The 23805-nt window shown below is 33.0% G+C and overlaps 4 protein-coding genes and 1 long non-coding RNA gene across 6 annotated transcripts; 2 read left to right on the plus strand and 3 right to left on the minus strand.

The window, feature by feature from the left end:
• Positions 1 to 1838: 1838 nt before the first annotated feature.
• On the plus strand, positions 1839 to 3144 carry LOC128389957 (uncharacterized protein F54H12.2-like). The gene is made up of 2 exons (XM_053349616.1): positions 1839 to 2423; positions 2467 to 3144. The coding sequence occupies exons 1-2, from the start codon at positions 1839 to 1841 to the stop codon at positions 3142 to 3144; spliced, it is 1263 nt and encodes a 420-aa protein (XP_053205591.1).
• A 505-nt stretch (positions 3145 to 3649) lies between these two features.
• LOC128389942 (baculoviral IAP repeat-containing protein 3-like) lies at positions 3650 to 5497 on the minus strand. Its single transcript, XM_053349604.1, has one exon. It carries the CDS (start codon positions 5255 to 5257, stop codon positions 4133 to 4135), a length of 1125 nt encoding a protein of 374 aa, XP_053205579.1. The 5' UTR covers positions 5258 to 5497; the 3' UTR covers positions 3650 to 4132.
• Positions 5498 to 8205: 2708 nt separating this feature from the next.
• On the minus strand, positions 8206 to 9185 carry LOC128389944 (adult-specific rigid cuticular protein 15.7-like). Its single transcript, XM_053349606.1, has 2 exons — positions 8791 to 9185; positions 8206 to 8666 (listed from the first exon to the last, which is right to left on the minus strand). Exons 1-2 carry the CDS (start codon positions 9058 to 9060, stop codon positions 8358 to 8360), a joined length of 579 nt encoding a protein of 192 aa, XP_053205581.1. The 5' UTR covers positions 9061 to 9185; the 3' UTR covers positions 8206 to 8357.
• Positions 9186 to 11642: 2457 nt separating this feature from the next.
• Positions 11643 to 13815, plus strand: LOC128389945 (uncharacterized). 2 transcript variants are annotated; one of them, XR_008325548.1, is made up of 4 exons: positions 11643 to 12306; positions 12389 to 12490; positions 12656 to 12825; positions 12983 to 13815. It is a non-coding gene; the product is annotated as an uncharacterized LOC128389945 (long non-coding RNA). The 2 variants fall into 2 exon arrangements; XR_008325547.1 differs by having other exon boundaries at positions 11646 to 12306; positions 12916 to 13815.
• Positions 13816 to 21048: 7233 nt separating this feature from the next.
• LOC128389959 (piwi-like protein 2) lies at positions 21049 to 21836 on the minus strand. The gene is made up of 4 exons (XM_053349617.1): positions 21797 to 21836; positions 21608 to 21742; positions 21371 to 21493; positions 21049 to 21215 (listed from the first exon to the last, which is right to left on the minus strand). The coding sequence occupies exons 1-4, from the start codon at positions 21834 to 21836 to the stop codon at positions 21049 to 21051; spliced, it is 465 nt and encodes a 154-aa protein (XP_053205592.1).
• Positions 21837 to 23805: the final 1969 nt, after the last annotated feature.

The raw sequence follows: 23805 nt of genomic DNA on the forward strand, positions 1-23805 counted from the left end.
AAAGATGTAAATGATGAAAACTCGAACTCCATTTTCGAAAAACTTTATGGAAAAAAATCATTACGAGAAATTTATCAGGGAACACCCCTCATACATAAGATTGATGTTGGAGATGAAGTGCGAATGAAGTATAAGTTAGGACCGTTTGAAAAGGGATTCTACCCGAATTGGAGTGATCATGTATACAAAATTTCATCGGTGGATAGAACAAATAAAAAAGCAATTTTCACACTAGATGGTTATGATGGAACCAAAATAGAGAATAGAAAATTTTATGAGGAAGAGTTACAGAAAGTCCATGCAGAGGTACATCGTATTGAGAAAATATTGAAAAGACGATTATATAAAGGAAAGCCACAATACTTTGTTAAATGGTTAGGATATTCTGCAACTTACAATTCATGGATAGATGCACAAGCGATAACAACAATATCACAATAATGAATGCTGAAATGTTTACGTTTACCATGCAAATTGTAACGCTTTTTTGTGTTGTTATTGCCTCACTTCTCAATCTTTCTCTTGGGATGGGAGATCAAAAGTTATGGCTGACTTTGCTTACAATGTCTCTAGGATGTATACTTCCAACTCCAAAATTCTCCAAAAAAAATTCCTTGATGAGCCGTAATGCAAGTGAAAGTGATATAAAGCGCTCAATAAATATTTGATCAATTAAATTTTTTGTTTTAAAGAAAATGCCTAATTCGTTTTATGTTTCACTTCCTAGTAATGTCTTTACTTATGAAAAAAATAAAATTTCTGATTATATAACATATCTTCCTAAACCATTGAATTTGTCTGATGATTATCATGTGGCTCTAACAGAGTTATCGTACACTAAAAGTTGGTATAATGTTCAACAAAACTCATTATTCACACTTCATGACACTAGATCAATCATTTTACAAAAACGGGTATAGCTCCAGGGTGGTATAAGAACATCCATAATTTGATAAAAGCTATTAACGATAAAATTGAGTTTTATTCGAACAAGATAAATACTTACAACCTAAATTAGTTCTAGATGAACACAGTCGAAAGGTGGAAATGAAATTTGGCCGTACTAGTGACGGAGTACCGATGCTAGTTTATTTAGGAAATGAATTAGAGGAAATGCTCGGTTTTTCTAATGAAAACTCAATGAATATGTTGGATGAGAATGTTTCTATCGTGCCATTAATAGGCGATAAATACATAAGATTGCAGAGTAAAAGCCCTGAAAGACTATTTGATATGAAGGAGAATTCATTCTTTAATGGTTTATAGTGATATTGTATCACATTCAATCGTTGGAAATACACAAGCTAATTTTTTACGATCTGCCAGGATAGACGATCGTGACGAATTCGGATCTGACATAAATTTAATCTTTCAAAAACCATATTATTTTCCTGTTAATTCAAATTTCATTGATAAAATAAGAATTAATATAAAGGATGATACAGGAAATCCTATAGAATTTCAATTTGGAAGAGTTTCGGTGACTTTACACTTTAGAAAAACATGGAAAGCTATTATTTAGAACAAGCAGGTAATGGAACTGCAATTCAATCTTTCTCAGGAGTACGTTATCAACGAGGCGGTGGCTTTTTCAGTAGACTTTTTACTAGTAAGGTTTTACCAATATTACGTTATCTTGGAGACAAAGCCCTGGACACTGGAAAGGCTATTTTGAATGATGTCAAAACTTCTGACCAATAGAATCATCGATACTGTTCAAGAAGTAGCTCAAGAGGCTATAAAAGAAAAGTGGGAAATGAAGATGGTCAGTCCGGCTCAGGTATAAAAAGGAGAAAGTTGACAAAAAGATCTTACATAGCTGATTATAATTTTTTAAAATGACCACTCAAAGCAAATATTCGAAAGAAGCTGTCCTTTCTGAATTGGATCTTTTTACGATACCACCTGTTCAGAAATCTATTGAGAGAAGCTATGAAGTACAATACAGACCAATATCATCTCTCGACTCTACAAAAATAATAGAGTTTTCAATTCCTACATCTAAGGATGAGTATATTCTTCTTCATGAAACATATTTTTATGTGAAAATTCAACTTAAAATCCGAAAAGCAGACGATTCTGCGTTAACTATTCAAGACTGGGAAACTGTAACACCAGTAAATAATTTACTTCATTCTATGATAAAACAAGTTGAGCTTGAAATTGGAGGGAAAGAGGTTACCATGTCTAATTCAACATACGCTTACCGAGCCTATATTGAAAACATGCTAGGCTTCTCCGCTGATGCTAAAAACTCGCACTTGTCGAGTTGTTTGTGGATGGAGAATGCAATAAGGAGACGATCATTTTTCACTCCGAGAAGTTTTGCAGATGGTAGCAGTAAAGAAGTTGATCTTTATGGACGGCTACATTTTGATATGACATTTCAAGGCAAGGCTATACTTGGAGGTAAAGATATTAAAGTAAGAATCCTTACACGATCCTTCATTCTTCATGCAATGTGAGGATAGAGTAAGCGATGTTGCAATGGTGATTAAAGATGCATGTCTATACGTGCATAAAATGAAGGCTACACCTCAATTAACAAACGCACACTCAAAAGCTCTGGCTATTGCGCCTGCATGTTACCCTATTTCAAGGGTTGATTTACGACAAGCCTCTATCCATGCAAACTCTCTTGATGCGGTTCTAGATAATATTATAACTGGACAACTCCCTCGAAGATTATTCTTATTAATGGTTAAAAATACAGCATTTAATGGTTCTAAGTCTCAAGATCCATTCCACTTTGACCATTTTAATGTTTCACATGCAGCTTGTTACGTTGATGGTGTTCAATTCCCGACAAATGCGTATCAACCCGACTTCAAAAATCAATTATGTGTACGAGAGTACTCTGGCCTATTTCAAGCAATGAATATGAACTCAACTGATACAACAGTAAATATTACTAGGGAAGATTTCATGGGAGGAAAAACAATTTTCGCCTTTAACTTTGCACCAGACCTGTCACATGGACCTGGTATGACTGGACATATTAACCCTATTAAAAGAGGCTCGTTGAGAGTTCAATTGAGATTTTCTGAACCATTAAGAGAAACAATAACTGTACTTCTTTATTGCGAGTTTGACAATATTATTGAAATAGATTTAGAACGTAATGCTGTAACTGATTTCAAATAAAAGTAATGTTTGATTATGAAATAAAGAAAGCTCTTTGTTCTTACGATAAATTCATAGGATGTTTTGCGCGAGATAAAATACCTTCAATAGTTGAGTATCCATCATTTATTATCGTCAATACTGACAAGTCATCTGCTCCTGGAACGCATTGGGTTGCTATGAGATTTACATCGAATGAATGTGAATATTTTGATTCATTTGGTTTACCTCCATTGCATCAGGAAATGATAAATGCTATCGGGTCGCGTAAAATGTTGTGGAATGGCCGTTGTTTACAACACCCTTCTTCACGAACATGTGGAGAGTTTTGTATAGCATTTGTAAAGTTTCGCTCTCTGAAATTTTCATTCATAAAATTTATCAAGTATTTTCTGCTGATACAAAATCTAATGATAAAACAGTAAAAAGTATAAGTTCGGATGATTGGAATACAAGTTTTCAGTTGCATAACAAAAATGGATGAGTACACTTGCCCACGGGTTACAAACATGGTGGTCGCCTTCTCTCTACCTTTTGAGATAGATCTAAAACAGCTGATAAATATTTATCCTCAAACTGATTACCGACCTAAACGATTCAATGGTGCTATCATTAAGACGAAAATAAATTGTTTACTAGTATTCCGAAATGGAAAGATTAATGTCGTCGGAAATAAGAGAATTGAGGATGCTGAAGATGCTGTTGATGAATTGTGTTTAAAATTGCATAAGAAAAAAGAATATACAAGAAGAATAGTTAATATCGTTGCTACTTGTGCATTAGGTCATCCAATTGTGTTGAATGATCTAGCAAACAATGGAGACTTTGAATATAACCCTGAAATATACCCAGCTGCTTACTATAATATCGGTAAAGCTAAAATATCGGTTTTTCATACAGGAAAAATAATTTTCACTGGCTTTTCAGATTTTACAGATATTGTGAATTCTTTTGATGAAGTTCATTTGCTAATAAAAATGATTTGATATTTTATAAGAAAACAGTTTATTTAATTAATCAATTTCATTCTACATATATGAGAGATACTTGATTTACAAATTGGACAATCGTCAAGCTGTGTCGCACAATCGATGCAAGAGATAGCGTGATCACATGGTGCGAATACTGTACCGATTTCTTTGTCGAGACATATCTTGCAAGTGTATCTGTCCTTATCATCAGTGGGTTGTGGTAGCTCTGTAAGGGGAGTAACTGTATCTGTTGGGGAGTTGATATCATCTACGAACATCTGTCCTCGCTTCAAATATAGATAACTACATTTAGGGAAGTAATATGCATGGACAGCCCATGCATTATCTCCTCTCTCCCAATTTGAGATTGTTCCATTGCAGTTGAAACATCTGGTGTGATCGTATACTCTAGTGTAAAAGAATCCGGCCTCTGCAAGTTCTTTGGGTGTTATTATCTCATTGATCGGCCAATTTGAGAAAGTTTCAGTCCGACTTTGTAGTGTTCTAAACTGAAGGTTCAGCGGCTTAAAGTATCGTCGTCGATTGGATGATTCTGAAAATGATACCAGCCTATTTCTTGTTATACGCCTAGATACTCTAGGAAAACGTCGGTTCGTTCTTTCGATTGCTGGAAGATTGTTAGAATTTTCATTTTCTGTTAGGATGTTAGAGATACCAGTGACATTATCATTGTTTTGTGGTCTTGGGTAGTCATCAACTACATCTTCTCCCTCAATTTGGTTAAATATAATCACTCGATCCTCTGCAGTGTTATTAGAATGTGAAGGATTATTATTCTGTACTATCCTTGATTCTTCATTTTCATAATTAACCATGACTCTTAGAGGCGTGTTTTCCTGTAGAACAACAGTTGATATAGATCTTGGTATATTACCACAAGGAAGACCTTGGATGAAAGGACAATCTGATGAATGAAGACGATGTTCAATCCAGTGTAAATCTTGCCAGATTGAGGCGTGGTAGAGGTATCCACAGAAAAAACATTTAACCTGTCGCGATATTCCTGTAAAGTAAAAACCATCGCGCGCTAGCTCCGTTCGGTATGAAATCTCCGTGCCCCACGCTGATTGGAAAAAGCTTTCATATCGAGCTTGCTCGGAAGCATAAGTACTTGCATTGTTGCTTGAGTCTGTTATATTCATTTTAGTAGAAAAAAGAAAGAAACTTCAGATGTGACTCTTAAGAATTTTGAAATGAAAGTGAATACTCGTCAATACAAACATTTGCTTTTTATTCGAGTTCGGTCTCCCTATCTCACTCTCTATAGATGTGCGCACTATCAATTGTATTTTTCATTGCGCATGTGTGATTTGGCTTGCAAAGTTGCTTCTGACCCCTACCCCCTAACAACATTAAGCTCCTCCCTTTTTAACGTTTAGACACATCTTACTACTCTTGGATGCAACAATTAAAGGATGATTAACATACTGATCTGAAACGGAAGATTATTCAAATTAATTTTTACGTGATTAAATATATTTCGTCCAATATATAATTTACTTTAACGGAAAAGTTAACACCAACAATTAAGCAACAATCTTGTTAAAACATAAATCTAATGGACTAATTTTTCTTGTCTACGTTGATCAATGAGACATAATTAAGTATCCTAATGATCATGTTGATAATTTCAATTAGATGATTACCATAATCAAAGATAAAAAATCTTATTATCCTGATTATTTAAATTATCACCAACAATTAAAATTTAGTTGAAATTGACCTGAAAAATTTAAGTTTTTAGCGAAAAAAAATGAATCAAATTGTTGAACTTTTTTTTCATTGAAAATGAAATGGATTTTGAATTAAATAAAACAATTAAATGTCCGCTCATTTGATTAACCAAAAGCAACAATGATAGCAATTAACCAAAAAATGATCATCTACAATTTAGATTCACCAATTCGCTACTTTAATAGTAAATGATTAACTTGATGACCTTTTAATTGTCTCAAACTACCAGTTGATGAAAAATGAAATTAGATGATTAAGATTAATCAAGAAAACACAATCAACTTAATTAATCAACGGAATATATTGAGACTGATGATTGACGGGACCAGCTGATTGGTCGACTTGACTAGTCGACGACGATTGATAGGGCCTGATTCTGGTTGGTAGTAGCAGGCGGTAAAAGCTCGGAATTGCGAATATCCATTAAATCCGAAAGACCCTTGGAAGAAAATAAGAAATTTGGACATATCAGATATATTCGAAGCAAATGGTAAAAAAATATCTATCGAACTTACAACAGTACCGCTCTGAGAAATCTGGAATTTGATTATCTCACTTTTCGCTCGTCTATATTCATTCGTTTGATCAGCGCTTATCAATTTATTAAATTTACCCGTAATCAATAATTCGTAAGTCGAATAAAGATTGTTGAGCGACCACTCGTTCTCACCTGAATCTCTCTCTATGTTAATATGGACCAGAAGATTTTTCTGATGTATGTCTTGTGCTTTTCGATTTAAAATGAGTACGAAATTGCTTCAACTGATCATCGTTAGGCTTTCGAATTATTTCCTGAAATTTAAAGTAACAAAATTTTTGGTCAGGTTATATGAAATCAGTCATCAAACTTATCAGATTATGAGATTTTAAATCAATTTTTTTGCTTGAATTAATATGTCTTATTAAAAGATCAAGGTCATTTCCGTAAAGAAAGCGTTTCAAGGTCATCTGAAGGTAATAGCGTTATTCTTTACATTTTTCCAGCCTGGTAAATGAGTTTGGAGATTATTGTGATCGCAGATCTTAAGATATTACAGTTAAATTAAAGAGCTTTTGAAAATCTTTCATCCAATAAATTCGCATCAGAAGCTAAACTCATAGAAACCTAAAAACTTTACACTAGTGTAACTGAATATTTTATTTTATAAAATTACCATCAAATGACCTTGAAACACTTTCTTTCAGAAATGACCTGAATGACCTTGATCTTTCAATATGACATTTGAGTATTGCTCAAACTGATACCACTCGAGTCTCTGCGACTCATAGTTGCTGAGAAAATCGCAATAAATATCGGTAAAAGTAGCTGAATAGCCCTGTGTATGGTAAGTCGCGTAAAGATTAGTCATTGTCCATTCAGTTTCTTCGCTTTTTTTCATGTTTATCGCATTGAGCAAAAATTCTGGTGAATCTTGTAGATTTTAGTTTAATTTTATTGAAATTGACCTGAAAATGTGAGTTTTTAGCGAAAAAAATGAATCAAATTGTTGAACTTTTTTTCATTGAAAATGAAATGAAGTTTTGAACAATTAACAGAAAATGATCATCTACAATTTAGATTCACCAATTCGCTACTTTAATAGTAAGTGATTAACTTGATGACCTTTTAATTGTCTCAAACTACCTGTTGACGAAAAATGAAATTAGATGATTAAGATTAATCAAAAGAAAACACAATCAACTTAATCACTTACAATAAGTGTTTCTAATTTATCTGAACAAACTTAGGGTCAAATGATTAAATCAACAATTAACTTGTTGATTTCCAAATCTACAAGATACCAAAATCTAATCACAAGTAAATGAAGCGACAATTTACTTAATCAGAAAATATCAATTAGTCGTATCAATCAATTTAATTGAAAGTTGAATTGTTTTTGATTAAACAAAAGTAAACGAGATCGTGAAAATCAAGTTAATCAATTTCTGTCATAGTGTTGACCAATAATGGGAATCAAATCAAATCACAATTAACCTTTGTAAATATTGACAATTTATTTTCATATGAACAACTAAATGATTAACTGAATGATTAACTTTTTGATTGTTACAACAGGAACAAACTGACATTGAAAACACAACAATTTAACATTGGAAATTAAGTTAATCATCTTGTTAACAATAGGAACTTGATTATCGCCATTAGTAAATCCAATTACCACAAAATTATTTATCTAATCAGTTGAATGATAACAATTACAATTGAAAAAGGAACCACAATTAACTAACTACAATCAGGTGCGACTAAAAAATATCACAAAAATTAAAGTTTTTATCAAGAAAAAGTATCTTAATGTTTAATTAATGACCAAATCTTTGAACAATTAAATTTAATTGTAAACATTTTTCAAAGATATAAAAATGTGAATAAAATTTTAATTGTTTTAAATCAAACTCGGATTACAGTTAAGTTTACAATTAGATTGATCTATTTTTTTTTCTTCGTCATTTTATTTTGTAATTTGTTGTTGTTGGCAAAAAGATTGTGATTAGTTAATTGTTGGATATTTATGATTGATAGTTTCGTGTTGCTGTTGCCTCTTTGGGTGCACCAAGGTAAACATTTTGTGGTGGTTGCTCGAGGGCATATTGGACACCGGCGGGAGCGGGATTGTCCATACCTGGTTCGTTGGATCTGATTGTTGCTCGGAAACCATTTTCATCGGCGACATAATCAACATAACGGTAAACACCATAAGCATCACGATAACCATATGAACCAGTCACTCGACCTGAGCCATCACCAGTTTCTTGATGATAACGTTGATTACCATATTCATCGGTTACATCGTAATTAAAATTGTGAGGTTGAGGAGCCTTAATTGTGGGAGGTGAGAGAATCAAACAATTAAACAATTTGCTTTCACTTGAACACACAGAAACACATTGATTTAACACCAGAATTTAGGGAAATTAAAGGGAAAAACAGTTAATTACTTACATAGTTTTCCTCTGGACCTGCGACATAAGCACCAGTGTTAACTGGAGCAGCGTTGGCATATCTGACTGGTGCAGCGGCAGCGGCAGCGTATCGCCTTGGGGCAGGAGCTGGGACAGCGGCAGCAGCGGCGTAGTTCAAGGTTGGTGCTTCTGCAGCCGCATAAGCAACAGGTCGATATTGACTTCGAGCTCGAGTTCGTGCATAAGGTACAGCAGCTTCAGAGAGCGCACAAAGAACGGTAACAATAACGATACATTGATAGGTGAACATTTTGTTTAGTTTTCACTTTCGAAACTTGGTAAATCCGAATAACGAAATAAAATTAAATTAAAACAATTAAATTTAATTGTTGTTATGATAACGATGGCAAGTTGTGAACTGTTTTCAATTTCATCTTCTCATTTCATCTTAAATACAAATTCCAAGTCTTGGTCAATGGTGAGCAAAAGGATGAGTCATTCGCGATTCTCTGACCAAAGAGACTCACTCACTCGCTCATCATCTGTATCATCATCTCACTCACTCACTCACTCACTTTCTCTTTCTCTCTCTCTCTCAGGTAAGGAAAGGATGGACTTTGGATGATACAATCAAGGAGGAGACCAGAAATATCATCATTCGTCCAGATACCAACACATGAAAGTGACCACAACCTCCGTCCATCTTTATTCATCCTCCTCCTACTCTCATCATCATCTCCTTTCACTTTCGTATTCAAGGTAAGCAATACTCTTGTTTATGTTCATCATTATAATCAACAAGATGATTATGATCTTCATCATCATCATCATCGTGAGAGCTACGAACACCATTAATTATCTAGAAATTTTATTCTTTTTTCTTTCGAATTAAAAATTCAATCTTTTCTTTTACAAAATCTACCTTCAGGTAACATGAATAACACGAAGGTAAATCTACTAATTGGTTTTTTAATTTCGTTCTGATTAAAGGAAATGATTTACTTGTTACTAATCATCATCATGATGATAATTTATTATTGGAATTGTTAATCTACATCTAAATCAGTTTCTTCAATTTCTCTTCATCTTCATGATTAAAACTTTTTCTTTTTTCTTAATCTTTGTCTCAATTTAAGTTTTCATGATCGATTAGATTATTAATTGTTAAATATTCAAGGTAATTTACTGATTGAAATAATATATATATCATATGGATTCACGATTATCGTGGTTACAGATATTTAAGTTAATCTCAAACAATCAATCTTACAAATTGTTGTTAACTTTTGATTGTTTATTTGACCTTTTTTCTTGTTGATTGTTGAAAAATCTTAATATTCTGATTAACGGTTAATTGTGAAGGGTCAATAAGGTGTAATCACCAATAAGATAATAACAATTATCTAATTAGTTGATTGCAAGAGTCAAAACACTTTCACTGATTATCACCATCACTTGATTGGGATTGATTTCAACAATCAACTATTGGTTAATTGTTGAAATCAGTTCAATTATTTGGTTGATTATTAACTTCCTATGTTAATATAACAATTAATTTGACTTTTCAAATTGTAAATTGTAAAACTTTTTATCGTCTTAACTAATTGTTGTTGTTTCCTTTTGATTAGTTGATTGTTTCAAATTGATAATTACTCTTGATTGTAATGAGGATATACAATGAAACAATATAGATGAGTATCATATGATAATCATCATGATTAGTTGATTAGTTAAATAAATCAACTGTTGGTCCACAATTAATATTACAAACACTAAAGGTGTAAAACAATCAAGGACAATAATTAACAATAATCATGATCATCTTTTAACAATCTAATCAAATCCATCATAATTTTTGTTTCAACATTACAAATCTGATTGCTGTTATTACACAATTAAATTTGATTATCATCTTAATCATGTTTGTTTTTCCTGATTTAACACTTTAATTGTCAAAAAAGGTTAAAATTTGATAACAATCAACAAGTTTAATTAGATGACCAAAATTCATTCTTGAAATGATGATTGATTAGTTACAATTTAAATTATTGGAAGTTAATTAACTGAATCTATTCATGAAATCATCTAATGATTAGTTGATTTTTTTAATTACTATTTTTTGCTCCTGAAAGGTGCAAGTTAATCAATTTACTTGTGGTTTACAATTAGTGTTATAGTTAATACAATTGGAAAGAAATTAATTAATTTGAATTAGAAAATTAATTTCGCTTCTTGATTAATCGGTTTAAAATTAACTGATTGTTTCGTTAAAAGTCAAGGTTAATTTGAAGATTATTGTTAAATCTTTAATTGTGATTAGTATTTGTGATGGGAATTAGTTTCTATTAAATCTTGTTAGGAGAGAGAAAGATTAACAATTAAGGATTAAAAGTTAATTACAATTAAATGAGTAGATGAGCTAAATGATTTACATAATTGTTTCAATGATATTAAATTGTGACAATCAAATAAGACAATTAAAAAAGTGTCCTTAAGTTTATGAGTGTACACAATTTAATAAATTGTTACTAACAATTAGTAAGTCAAATGGTCAAGTTGTTGTTGATTTAAATTGTTGAAAATGATTTAATTACTCAATATAAATTGTTAATTGTGTTTAAATTTTGATTCTGATTCTGAAAATGTGACAAAACAAATTTAGTCAACAATTTGTCAACTGATTTGGTAACAAAAACTTGTATCAGAAAATTAATTGTTTAAAGATGATCAAGATAATCACTAAATCACTTGACATGGTAAATTATTAATTCACCAACAATTAACAATCAACAATCAAAAAAAAAGCTTATGGAGTAATTGTAAAGAAAATTAATTCTAATTGTTATAAACACACAAAAATCAACGTTGACAAGTTAATGGTCACTTGACAATCAATCGGACTGATCACAATTAACAAACGAAAACAATTAATGACAACTAATCATCTTAATTGTTGACATAATGTTGACCCAACGAACCCAATGATTAACATGATTGTCGTTTCTAAATCAACTGATTGATTTAATTAAATCAGATGAAAACATTATCCTTTTTAATTGTTTTCCCATTTCATTTTAATTTCCTGAAAAAACTCAACAATTAACCAAATCAAAGCGAAACAATCAATTGATTAACAATTAACAAATTATTTTCTCCGAAACTTTTCCTGTCAAAATCTCACAATTAGTGCGAGAAAAAAAATAAACGTCCAACTAATCAAATCAATTCTTAAATCAATCAATCATCAGCAAATCGATTAGTTTGTTAAATTTAATTTTCGCACATTTAGTTAATTGTATTGATCAATTTTCCCAAAATTGTCATTTGCTTGTCACTCGCCAATGGGTCAACATTAATGTTTCTGTTTTCTTATTGTTCCTCCTCTCTAATAATTAACTTTTTATACACTTGAAATTAGATTAATTACTTTGCAATTGGAATTAAATTGTTTACAATTAGTGTCTTCAAATTCACGATCATGTTAATTTGTTAATTAAAAATAATTAAACGGTAACCAGAATCATCAAAACCTTGAACGATTTACAGTAGTAATAAGGTAAGTGTTTATATCTGTTTCTCCATTTTTTTAATTATGTTATTGGTGCTTCTTGTTAATTAATTTAATTTAATTTCTTTAGTAATTTAACAGATAACCAATGCTACATTTGATTGCCCACTGTGATTAATTAATCTTCTTCTTATTCTAATGATTATTTCTTCCTGGATTTCCAGGTAATCAGGTAATCATAATTTTTTCTTTTCTTTTCTTTTCTTTGCTTATTCTCTTTTTCCTATATTTCCAATGTTTTGGCTTCTTCTCCAAAAGATTTACCTCTTTCTCTCTTGTCTTTGTATTAACTGTAATTCTTTTCTTACTTGTTTTTTGTTCTTTTTTTATTCCATAGAATTTTTAATATTTCTGGAACCAGGAAAAGGCTTGAGGGTAAACATGAGCTTCCAATGGAAAGGAGTTCATAGATGGTGAGGAAGATTAATCTATGGAAATGATGTAATTCATCCTCTTTAATCCGATGTCTATGTTGATGCTCATCGTTGGAAGAGAAAAAAATTAATGGTGATTTTTTTGTTCTCTTTTTCTTTATTGATAATCATCGTTACTGGTTTTCTAAACTTATTTAACTTTTTTGTCTTTATCATTTTTAAGCTCCTTTTTTTTCATTTCCAATCATCTTCTTCTTCCTGTTTCGGATTCTCTTTCACTATGGACTCAGTGGATCACCCTGACTAGGAATCAACTGAACAACAATATATCTATGATTTGGAATCAACAATGATATAGATTTTCAAATAATCTAATGTTTTATTGGTTATCGTGTCCAGTATGATGAATGAAAAAGAAACTTGTTGATGGTCAATGTCCGGTTTACATAAGTGCAATCATTTTTAATCAATCAATTCCATCTTATCATAATTCATAATCCATTTTATCCTTGGACAAAAAAGATATTTAAATTATTATTCTGCTGCCTGACATCTAATACTCTGATTACTTTCAGGATAAATTGTGTTCAACAAATTCAGCTGAAGGTGAACTTTTCGACGATGATCTTCCACGAGGTCGAGCTTCCATACTGTATGATAACAAAGCGAAATAATAACTGTAGATTGTAGTAATTAGTTGCTGTAAAACGAAAATAAGACCAACATCGTTAATAGCATCCAATTTATACCGAAAACATTTCAACCACAAACCTTTCGAATCTTATTGGTGCAAAGTTGCTTCAATCAGCTCGATGACTTTGGGAAACAGGAAAAAGGAAACACTTAAAGAGGAAGATGACCCAAGACCAGCACCAACCGGAACATTGGAATTAATTTAAGTTAATTTTCGATAAGAAAATTAAACATCGATGTAACATGGTAGCATATTGAAAGAGAGGAGATGTTTAAATGTAAAGAATGTGTTGATTAGCTAACTCATGACTGCGCTCTTGGTGAACGATGACTCTAATTAAACAGTCCAATTTGTAAGCGCACTGACAAGGCGCTGGAACAGAAATGGTTCCCTGTTGATATTAATAAAATGTTTTCAATTAAACAGAAATCATTAGCAATTGATGTTGTTATGCCCTTTCTTGACCGCTGCCATTATGTGTCTGGTAGACACTCTCAAGGGACCATTGCTTTTCCCTTTTCTACTTATTTTCCCTTTTCTTACATTCTTTTCTTTATCTCATTTCCTTTTCCTCTATTTTTCTACATATAAATAGACTCTGATTACCAATCAGAACAACACTTACTCTTTTCTTATTGTTCTTGTTTACAATTACTCTTGAGTCATCTAATTAAGCCACTTATCTAATTACTTTATTAAAGTTCGTTTGTGTTAATTGTTTGTGTTATTTGATTGTTCTACCAGAATAACTAATTAATCAACCTTGGGCTTATTCTGGACTTTACCAAAGTCCTGAGTTCCCTAAGTTTGGTCCGGGTTGATTGTTATGCCGGTTAAACCATAACATTTGGTGGAGATACCTAGTCCTCTCTCGCAGCTCGCTGCCTTGTTGGTGTTTTTGTGTGGGGTGTGTAAGTGAAATAATAGTTGAGGCAAAATCTCTGCGAGATCATCTTGTGTTAAGCTGCATAACGGGACCAGAAAACACAATTGTCTGATCTGATCGATTGATTTGTGTAGCTCTTATTATTTGTCACAATTTGTCTGGTAGACAAACACCTGGCTCATTAAAAATGCCGCTCGAAGAGAACCCCAATCAGCCGAGTGGTGGCTCTGAAGATCAATTTTATACTGCTAAGCCTGAATGGGCCGATCAGACCATTGATCAAAGGGTTGAAACCGTGGCTTTCAATTTAGAAAATTTAGAAGTTCATTGTGATTTAATGTTTGATGAAGTCAAAAATGAAGTGAATAAGGTCCGTGTTGAATTAGGTGAAAAATTCAACCTCCTAATGAAAAAGATCGAAGATCTTACCAAGTTAATTCCCTCAGTGATCCCTACTCCCATCGCTACTTCGACTCAAAATCGAATTTCGAACAACCAGAATATTCCATCTCCTATGGAAACTCTTCGTGCTGGTAGCACCCGAAGAAATGTTAATATTAATGATACACCAGCGGTGATTAATTTGGACACTACCAGTTTCCAATCTTCTACCTCTCTCCATAATCACCCACCTCCTGAAATGTTTAGTGAAATGAGAGATGAAACTCATTATGCTGAACCTCCTTCTTCCTCAAGAACCGGAATGTCAACTATTGGAACCCGTTTGTTTGCTGATTCTATTCCTGCTTTAGATTATTCAGGTCAAAGAGCTTTACTAAAGCCAACAAAGATTCCAACCTTTAATGGTGATCCTGCTAAAGCCGCTGAATGGTTAAGAGATTTTGAATTGGTCTCGGCTTCAAATTTCTGGCGCGATTCTGATAGAATCAGAAGCTTGGCCCAAGCTTTTGTTTTAGACGCCAAAACATGGTTTGTCGGTGTATATTTACCATCAATTCCTATTGGAAAAATTGCTACTTGGCGACATTTTCGATTAGCCTTCGAAGATGAATATTTTTGTGAAGGTGAAAGAGAAAAACTCTACGATAAAATTCGTAACTATAAACAATCTCCAGGTGAAAGACTTACTGCCTTTTTCAGTAACATGGTTTGTATGTGCAAAGATTACGACCCTGATATGCCTGAAGAGAAAATCATTCAAATGATAACCTGGAATCTTCAGGATGGTCCAAAAACCGCTGTATGTGCTGCACTACAACAAGAAAATTCATTGGAAAGAGTGAGAGCGGTGCTCAAGTCACTACAAAACGCATCCAATGATACGAATAGACCGAATAATAGTAAATTAAATCTAAATATCTCGGCTAATCAAACGATTAACCTTTCAGACACTAAAGTGCAATCTCCTCAACAACAAATTTCAAGCATTAATAATGCTGCCTTGTGTTTCAATTGTGAAGAACATGGTCACTATTTGAATAAATGCCCTAAGCCTAAAAATATCGACAAAATTAAAGCAGCTATTGTTGCCTTTAAAGCGAAAAGATCTGGTCAGATTATCAATCAAATTGAATTAGAAGATAACCTATCTTGTGATTTTTCTGATACCAACACCTTAAACGAAGACATCGGTGATGTCGGAGAAATTGCTGATGAATTCGGAACAGAATGGTGGCAACCCTTTTCCAAATGTGATGCTATTGATATTCAACAAACGGCAAGTAAAAATAATCTTTGTCCTGTAATTAATGGCTATATTAATGGAAAACCTGGTCGAATATTAATCGATTCTGGTGCTGTTACCTCAGTTATGGCCAAAAGCATCACCGATGCTTTACAATTAAAAATTTACCCTTGGCCTTACAATGAAATTAGAATGGCTAACAGCTCATTAGTAAAACCGCTTGGTTTAAGCTATTGTAAAGTAACGATTGGTAATCATCCATTTCCTGTTAGATTTTGTGTTCTTGAAAAGACTTCCAGTCCAGTGCTTTTGGGCTCTGATTTCTTTAAGAAATTTAAATGTGTAATTGATTACTCTCACGATACAATCACTCTGAGTGACTCAGGTCAAATTATTACTATACAAACTATAAGACCACCCAGCAATATAAGAACACTAAATGTTTCTAATGTCGATGATCATCTTGTGACTCAAAATTTAAGTGAATCACCTGTAAAAGATATTCTATTAGAATATGATGATGTCTTTGCTAAAGACAGAGCTGATGTTGGACTTATAAAAGGTTCAATTCATAAAATTCTAACTGGTGACCATCCGCCAATTCAACTTAAACCTTATCGTTATAATCGTCAAGATCGAGAACAAATCGATTTATTACTGAAAGAAATGCATGATTATGGTATAATCATCAAATCTCAAAGCCCTTGGTCTTCACCTTGTGTATTAGTCGGTAAAAAAGATGGTCATACTCGCTTTTGTGTTGATTATCGAAAACTGAATAATATTACTCAAGATGATTTATATCCAATCCCAAGAGTTGACGATTCTCTTCATTTAGTACAAGATTGTACTATCTTTTCAACATTGGATGTTGCTGCTATGTTTTGGCATATACCAATGGACCCGGAAGATCAAAAGAAAACTGCTTTTGTTGTGCCTCAAGGTCAATTTGAATTTACACGAATGCCATTCGGATTGAAAAATGGACCTGCAACTTGTTCCCGTGAAATTGCTCGAGTTCTCGGTGGACTGAACAATATTGATTGTTTTGTTTATTTCGACGACATTTTGATATTTGGAATGGATCAACAACAGCATGATTTAAGGTTGACAAAAGTGCTTCAAAGGTTACGTGAGTTTAATGTTAAATTACGTAAACACAAGTGTACATTTTCATCTGAAGAAATCAACTATTTAGGATTTACAATTGGTAAAAATGGTTTCAAACCATGTAAATCTAATCTTCAATCGGTTTCTGAATTTAAAGTTCCAATCAACTTAAAAACTTTAAGATCTTTTCTTGGCCTGTGTTCTCATTACCGCCAATTCATTCCCTATTTTTCCAAGATTGCATCTCCTTTAAATTATCTATTGAAAAAGGATGTCCAATGGGAATGGAATCAACTATGCCAAATCGCTTTCGAAACATTGAAAGCTAAATTAATTTCTGAACCTGTTCTTGCTCAATTCAAAGATGAGGGGCGATTGGAATTAAGAACCGACGCTTGTTTCAAGGGTTTAGGCGCAATACTATTGCAAGAGCAAGAAAACAAATTGAAACCATTATGTTACATTTCTCGGACTCTTCAAGCCGCTGAACGTAATTATGGAATTACTGAGTTAGAATGTGCTGCTATCGTTTGGGCAATTCGTCGTTTAAGATATTATTTACATGGTCGTAAATTTACAATTGTGACCGACCATTGTGGTTTGTGTTGGTTAAAAACTATTCGTGAACCAACAGGTAGATTGGCCAGATGGACTTTACAACTACAACCATTTGATTACGAGGTCAAATATAAGAGTGGAAAAGAACATGGTGATGTAGATTGTTTATCACGATTTCCAATCGAAATTAATCCGAGCGATCAAGAGATAGAGGAAGAAGAAGAAGACGATCAAATGTTTCCATTCATTATCAATGAAATTTCAATAACCAACAACTTGTTTGTCAAACAATGTTTCGATTCTTATTGTGATAAAATCAAGAGGAAATTAGATGATACAAGCCTATCCAAAAGAACAAAAACCCGACTGCAAAATAAATTCGTATTGGATAAAGATATTCTATTCAGAATTTATCGAGGTTCTCCGGTTCCAATTTTACCTCAATCAATGATAAAAGATGTTCTCAAAGCTTTACATGATGATCAGTTAAGTGGTGGACATTGTGGTGTCAAAAAGACAATCGCTAAAGCAAAGAAACGTTTCTTTTGGCCTGGAATGAGTTCCGATATCACCAAATACATAAGAAGCTGTGTGGTTTGCCAAACCAAAAAACCTGATAATCACCCTCCTAAAGGACTGATGCAACCATTAAAAATTTCCCATGTAATTTTCAGTCAAATAAGTTTGGATTTAATGCAATTACCACCATCATCTAATGGTTTTGAATATATAGTTGTGATCAACGATCAACTATCAAAATATTCAATTGCTGTTCCTATTAAAGTTGCGGATTCTTCTTCAATCATCAAGGTAATTTATGAACATTGGATTCTACAATTTGGTTGCCCAAAATATTTACTAACCGATAGAGGGACTAATCTAACCTCAGTCGAATTTGAGGATTTTCTCAAACAATTTGGAATCAAACACAAACTAACATCAGCTTACCATCCTCGAACTGATGGTCAAACCGAAAGATTCAATGCTTTTCTTGGAATGTCCCTAAACATCTATTGTGATAAAATCAAAAATTGGGACTTGTATGTGAAAGAAATTTGTTTCATGTATAATTCAACGCCTCATATTTCAACCAAAATCTCACCATTTTTTGCTATTCATGGAACTGAGTGTCGATTACCAATCGAAAACCAATTATCTTTACCTTATGGATTACAGTTAAAAGATGCTAAAGTCTATATGGATTGTGTTTGGGAAGAAGCTAAGAAAGAAATTGAAAAATCTCAATCTCAAGCAACCAAATATTTCAACTCTGGTAGAGTTGAATCACCATTTAAACCACCAGACTTGGTTTATCTCAAAGTTCCAAAAATAACAACCAAAGGCAAAAATAAGAAATTTAAAGATCGTTTTATTGGTCCTTTCCGTGTAATTTCCAATCGCGGACCAGTAGTTACAGAGATAACTAAATTATCCGGACGACCATTAACTTATTTTGTCCATTGTGAAAGACTTCGTCATTTTGTGAGACGCGAATCTGATTACCAATCAGAAAATGAATATTCAATTCTTGAACAAGATCATGTTGATGACTTATTTGACATTCTTAATGATTCATCTGATTAATTTAATTAGTGCGCTTAAATTTAGTTTCCTTGACATCAACTCTTTGACTCAGTGTATCCACTTTATACTTTCCCTTTTGTCTTTTCATCATTTACCCTTTGACTAAGTTTCTTCTTTGTTATAACTGTGGTACAGTTTTAGTTTTTTTTTTGTTGTTATTTCAATTTTTTGAGCTTCACCGAAGCAAAATGGATTTTGGTGTTCCAAATAACGAATGGGACAATGTTGGTAACATTGCTGGTATTCATATGCGACAAGATCGTGAAGATGCTGCCGCTTATCGTGCACGCACTTCAAGACAACGACGATTACAACATCCAGATCAATTCATTCCGGTGGAATCAAATGGATACCATCCAGATTTGTTTGTTAAACGACCAAGTGATCAACCAAATTGTTTCTCTCGTTTTCTTTGTACAATTTGCCATGAAGTTCCAAGTACAACGCCTCTTTGTCATCTTCGTGATGATGAAACAATGTGTTCAGCTTTATTCTGTATGGAATGTTCTGACAACATGAAACGGCTCATGGATAATCACACTTGCCCCCTTAGGTGTAACACACCTTTACTTTTTGATGGTGCTGTGAATGTCATTCACATTAGTGGTTATCGTTTGTACAATTATCTTTTTCTTGAAATGAAATGTACCATTGAACCAAATGAGGTAGTTTATCTCAAAGATTGGATTGGTCATGAATTAGCTTGTCCGTTTCATGACAATTATTGTCCTTTCTATAAATTGGTAATGCCAGGTCATATTTACCCTTGTAGAGATTGTGAAGATCTACCAAAAGCAATTAGACCATCGTCTCTACCAGAGACTCAACAAAATGTGATTCAAATTTCATCACCCAATGTATCTCCTCTACCAGAGGCTGTTCCCGAATTGAATCTTGGAATCGAAGATCATTTAAATGATCCCGATGTGTTCCCCGAACAAATAAGAAGAGTCGATCCAATCGAATATCAACAAAGACTCTCCGAAATAGACGATCTCAATCGAGAAATTGCCACAATGAGATCAGAATTAGATCGTCTTCGTTTAACTTGTGGTAATCTGAATGTTGAAGCTAATTCAACAAGGAATCGCTTCGCCGAAGCACAAAGAACAATTAATGAATTTAATTCAAATTCTGGTTTGTCAAACCATATTCGTGCTGCTGGTGTTCACTATACGATGTCGGCGACAATTCATTATCGTGGTGACCCCGTTGTTATAACCAATTTACATTGGGATTCAACTGGAGCTGAATTAGCTGATCGATTCCGAGCCATTACCAATGAAGATCCTGGAACCATGGTCATTATGAGACACACACCAATCATACGAAACCAGAGGCTTCGTCAACATCAACTCGGTTTTCGCCCATTTCATGTTATCGCTTTGGGACAACGAAATATTCCTCTTGGTGCTACTCTTCGTGTCGCTCTCAGCGGAATTGGTCCATCCATTTAATTGTTCGAGGTCGAACAAGTCTCAGTGGGGGGTAATGTTATGCCCTTTCTTGACCGCTGCCATTATGTGTCTGGTAGACACTCTCAAGGGACCATTGCTTTTCCCTTTTCTACTTATTTTCCCTTTTCTTACATTCTTTTCTTTATCTCATTTCCTTTTCCTCTATTTTTCTACATATAAATAGACTCTGATTACCAATCAGAACAACACTTACTCTTTTCTTATTGTTCTTGTTTACAATTACTCTTGAGTCATCTAATTAAGCCACTTATCTAATTACTTTATTAAAGTTCGTTTGTGTTAATTGTTTGTGTTATTTGATTGTTCTACCAGAATAACTAATTAATCAACCTTGGGCTTATTCTGGACTTTACCAAAGTCCTGAGTTCCCTAAGTTTGGTCCGGGTTGATTGTTATGCCGGTTAAACCATAACAATGTCTTTCAAATCTTCCCGTTCGCTTAGTACCTCGGCTACTTTTCTGGTCTTATGATAAACACAAGCGATTTGTCCTTTCGATACACCATCACGATAGATGAGTATTTTCTCATGGAAACGGCCATTTATAGAAGGCAGCGATTTAAGACCAACTTACCAAGAAAAGAGAGAGAGAGAAGATTACATAAATTATTACGTTCGAACTCAGATTAGAACTTTAATTCTTTTACATTTTAAACTCGAAGCTAAATTATTAATACAAGACATCTCGAAACTATTATGATATTATGATATAAAAACCTTGTACCAAGTAGAGTAGTAGAGTACCAAGTAGTTATCTCGACATTGGTGCTACTAACAAAACACACAGAGAGGTCATTTTTAACGGTATCACGATAGGTGTACCCAGCGATCATTGTATCTTTGGGATCTATTTTCAACAACGAAGCAAAAAGCGATTTAGTTCAAACAGAAATACGATTTAATATAATTTATTCCGACAAAAGTAGGGGGAAAATGAGTGCAATTAGCGCGATTATAATACTCATAATAAATGATACCGATATGATTAAAGCGCAAGCTTGAGCGCCCATTTTAACGGACATTTGGGAGAGCAATTTAGAAATGTTTGGTAATTGACTGGACGGAATTGGTCGATAAGTTTGGGCTCGATCATCTTCTGTAGGTATAAAAAATTTGGAATGAAAATTTTAACGCCCAATGGACCCGCGACTCGTAACAACCCTTAACATGTCCAGATAACCTTTCACCATATATCGATCTCTTATCGGAGTGACAACAACCTAGAACTCAAGTGTAACGGGAACTCTCATCCTCTCTGACCTGATACTTTGCTTCAATGACTTCAATCAAATGGCCCCGTCTTCCGGTCTTCTAGTCGAACTGCTGTTCCACCTTCACCCACTTTCGTCAATAAACCCGAAGGTTTAGTTTTGTTTACAATCTACTTGATCATGATGAGTTGTGGTGGTCAGTTAATTATATCAAATAACAACAGCAACAATATGATGCATAGTAATTAATATCTAAATCATAATAACAAGGTTTTGGTCATATCATATTAGCGTATTGATGATTTAATGAAGATGCTGTCTGATGGTCAAGGATATTTGTTCCTGCTGTTAAATTATGTTAATATTTTGACTTAATTAGTATGTATATTTTGGTGTATATTGAATTAAGATTAATTATTCTTCCTTATAATAATTCAGGTTATTAATTTTGTAAGGATTATAAATGAAAGGAGCCTCACTGGCAGAGGATTAACTGGATATCATCGTATCTAATTTAAACCAACTGGTTTCCCTAAACTAAATTAACTTTCAATTGTCTATCATCATCCATTCAATTAGTAATTCAACAAGATTTCAATGCAAAGTCACCTATTCAATTGTTGAATTGATTAATTGTGATGCAGAGTTAAGGTTTTGTTTCAATGTTTCAATGATGAAATGGATCCATCAAAATTATATGTTAATCGTATATACGAGATTATCCCTTACGATGATAACAATTACTGGATTAAATGTGGTAGACAAAGGGAAACAATAAGATATTAACCAATTAGATTACCAAGTTAATCCTTGATTGATACTAATGACCAACCAGAAAAAAGTTAATTGAAGAAGACAAATAATCAACAACAAAAGGGTATTCAGATTTGTGAGCTGATGAACTTTCATTCATTGAGATTTCATCATAATCCTGAGATCAGACAATTGAATGAATTGTTAGCATTGTAATTATAATCACCTGAAGCTTAATCATCATCATCAATGATTAACTTTCGCGTGCCATTATCGAAACAGATCTTTCTCTCCTTTCAATGTGATTCTAATCACAATCAAATATTAGTGTAACTTAGATAATCAACTTTCACTTTTTTACCTTTTAACTTTTGTTTTTTTTTCTTCTTCTTCTTTCAGGATTAACGATTATTATTATTAATCGTTAATATCGTTAAACTGGTGAAGATTTTTGGATTATGATTAGTCTCTCACGATTTTACCACCAAATGAAATTCATGAGATTCACCTTGAATTCAATGCTAAGGGACAAGTAAACTTGACCAAACCCGAACAAAGTATCTTGACCATTTATCATTCACATTAATCAAGTAAGGAGGTGATTCTTAACTGCGAGATTATCATTAAATTTAATTGTTTCACCGATGATGTTTATCATCATGATTACAATTACGATCCTGATTTGATTGACCAAAATGGTCAGTCTATTGTTGATAATCACTCACAAATTTCCTACACTGACCAATAATAGAAACATAGTTACAAGTATCATAATAGTTTTCTAATTATCCTTGAGATTAATTTCCTTAATTATGATTAAGATTAAAGGTGAACATCAATAATTAGCCAATCCTAATTTAAAGATGATCAACAATTTCAATTGTTGCTAATTACAAGTTGTAACTTTTTCAATCATCTTTTCAGTCATAACAATCAGTATGCTTAAAGTTAATTACTTTATTTCTTGGTAACAATTTAACTGATTTTCTTAGCTAATTGTCTTGAAATCAATTGATTAATAGCTGATAATCAAATTGATGAATGTTAATTGAATTATTAATTACCATTTATTATTATGCTTTCTTCTCATTTCTATTATTTGAAATTACTAATTCCCCTTATAATTTGATCATCAGGATTTAATTGTTGGTAATTAAGCTTAAATTGTGGCCACCTTTAACTAGGAGAATCAAAA

This window comes from Panonychus citri, unplaced genomic scaffold (assembly GCF_014898815.1).
Source record: "Panonychus citri isolate SS breed McGregor unplaced genomic scaffold, ASM1489881v1 Contig00111, whole genome shotgun sequence".
NCBI lineage: Eukaryota > Metazoa > Arthropoda > Arachnida > Trombidiformes > Tetranychidae > Panonychus > Panonychus citri.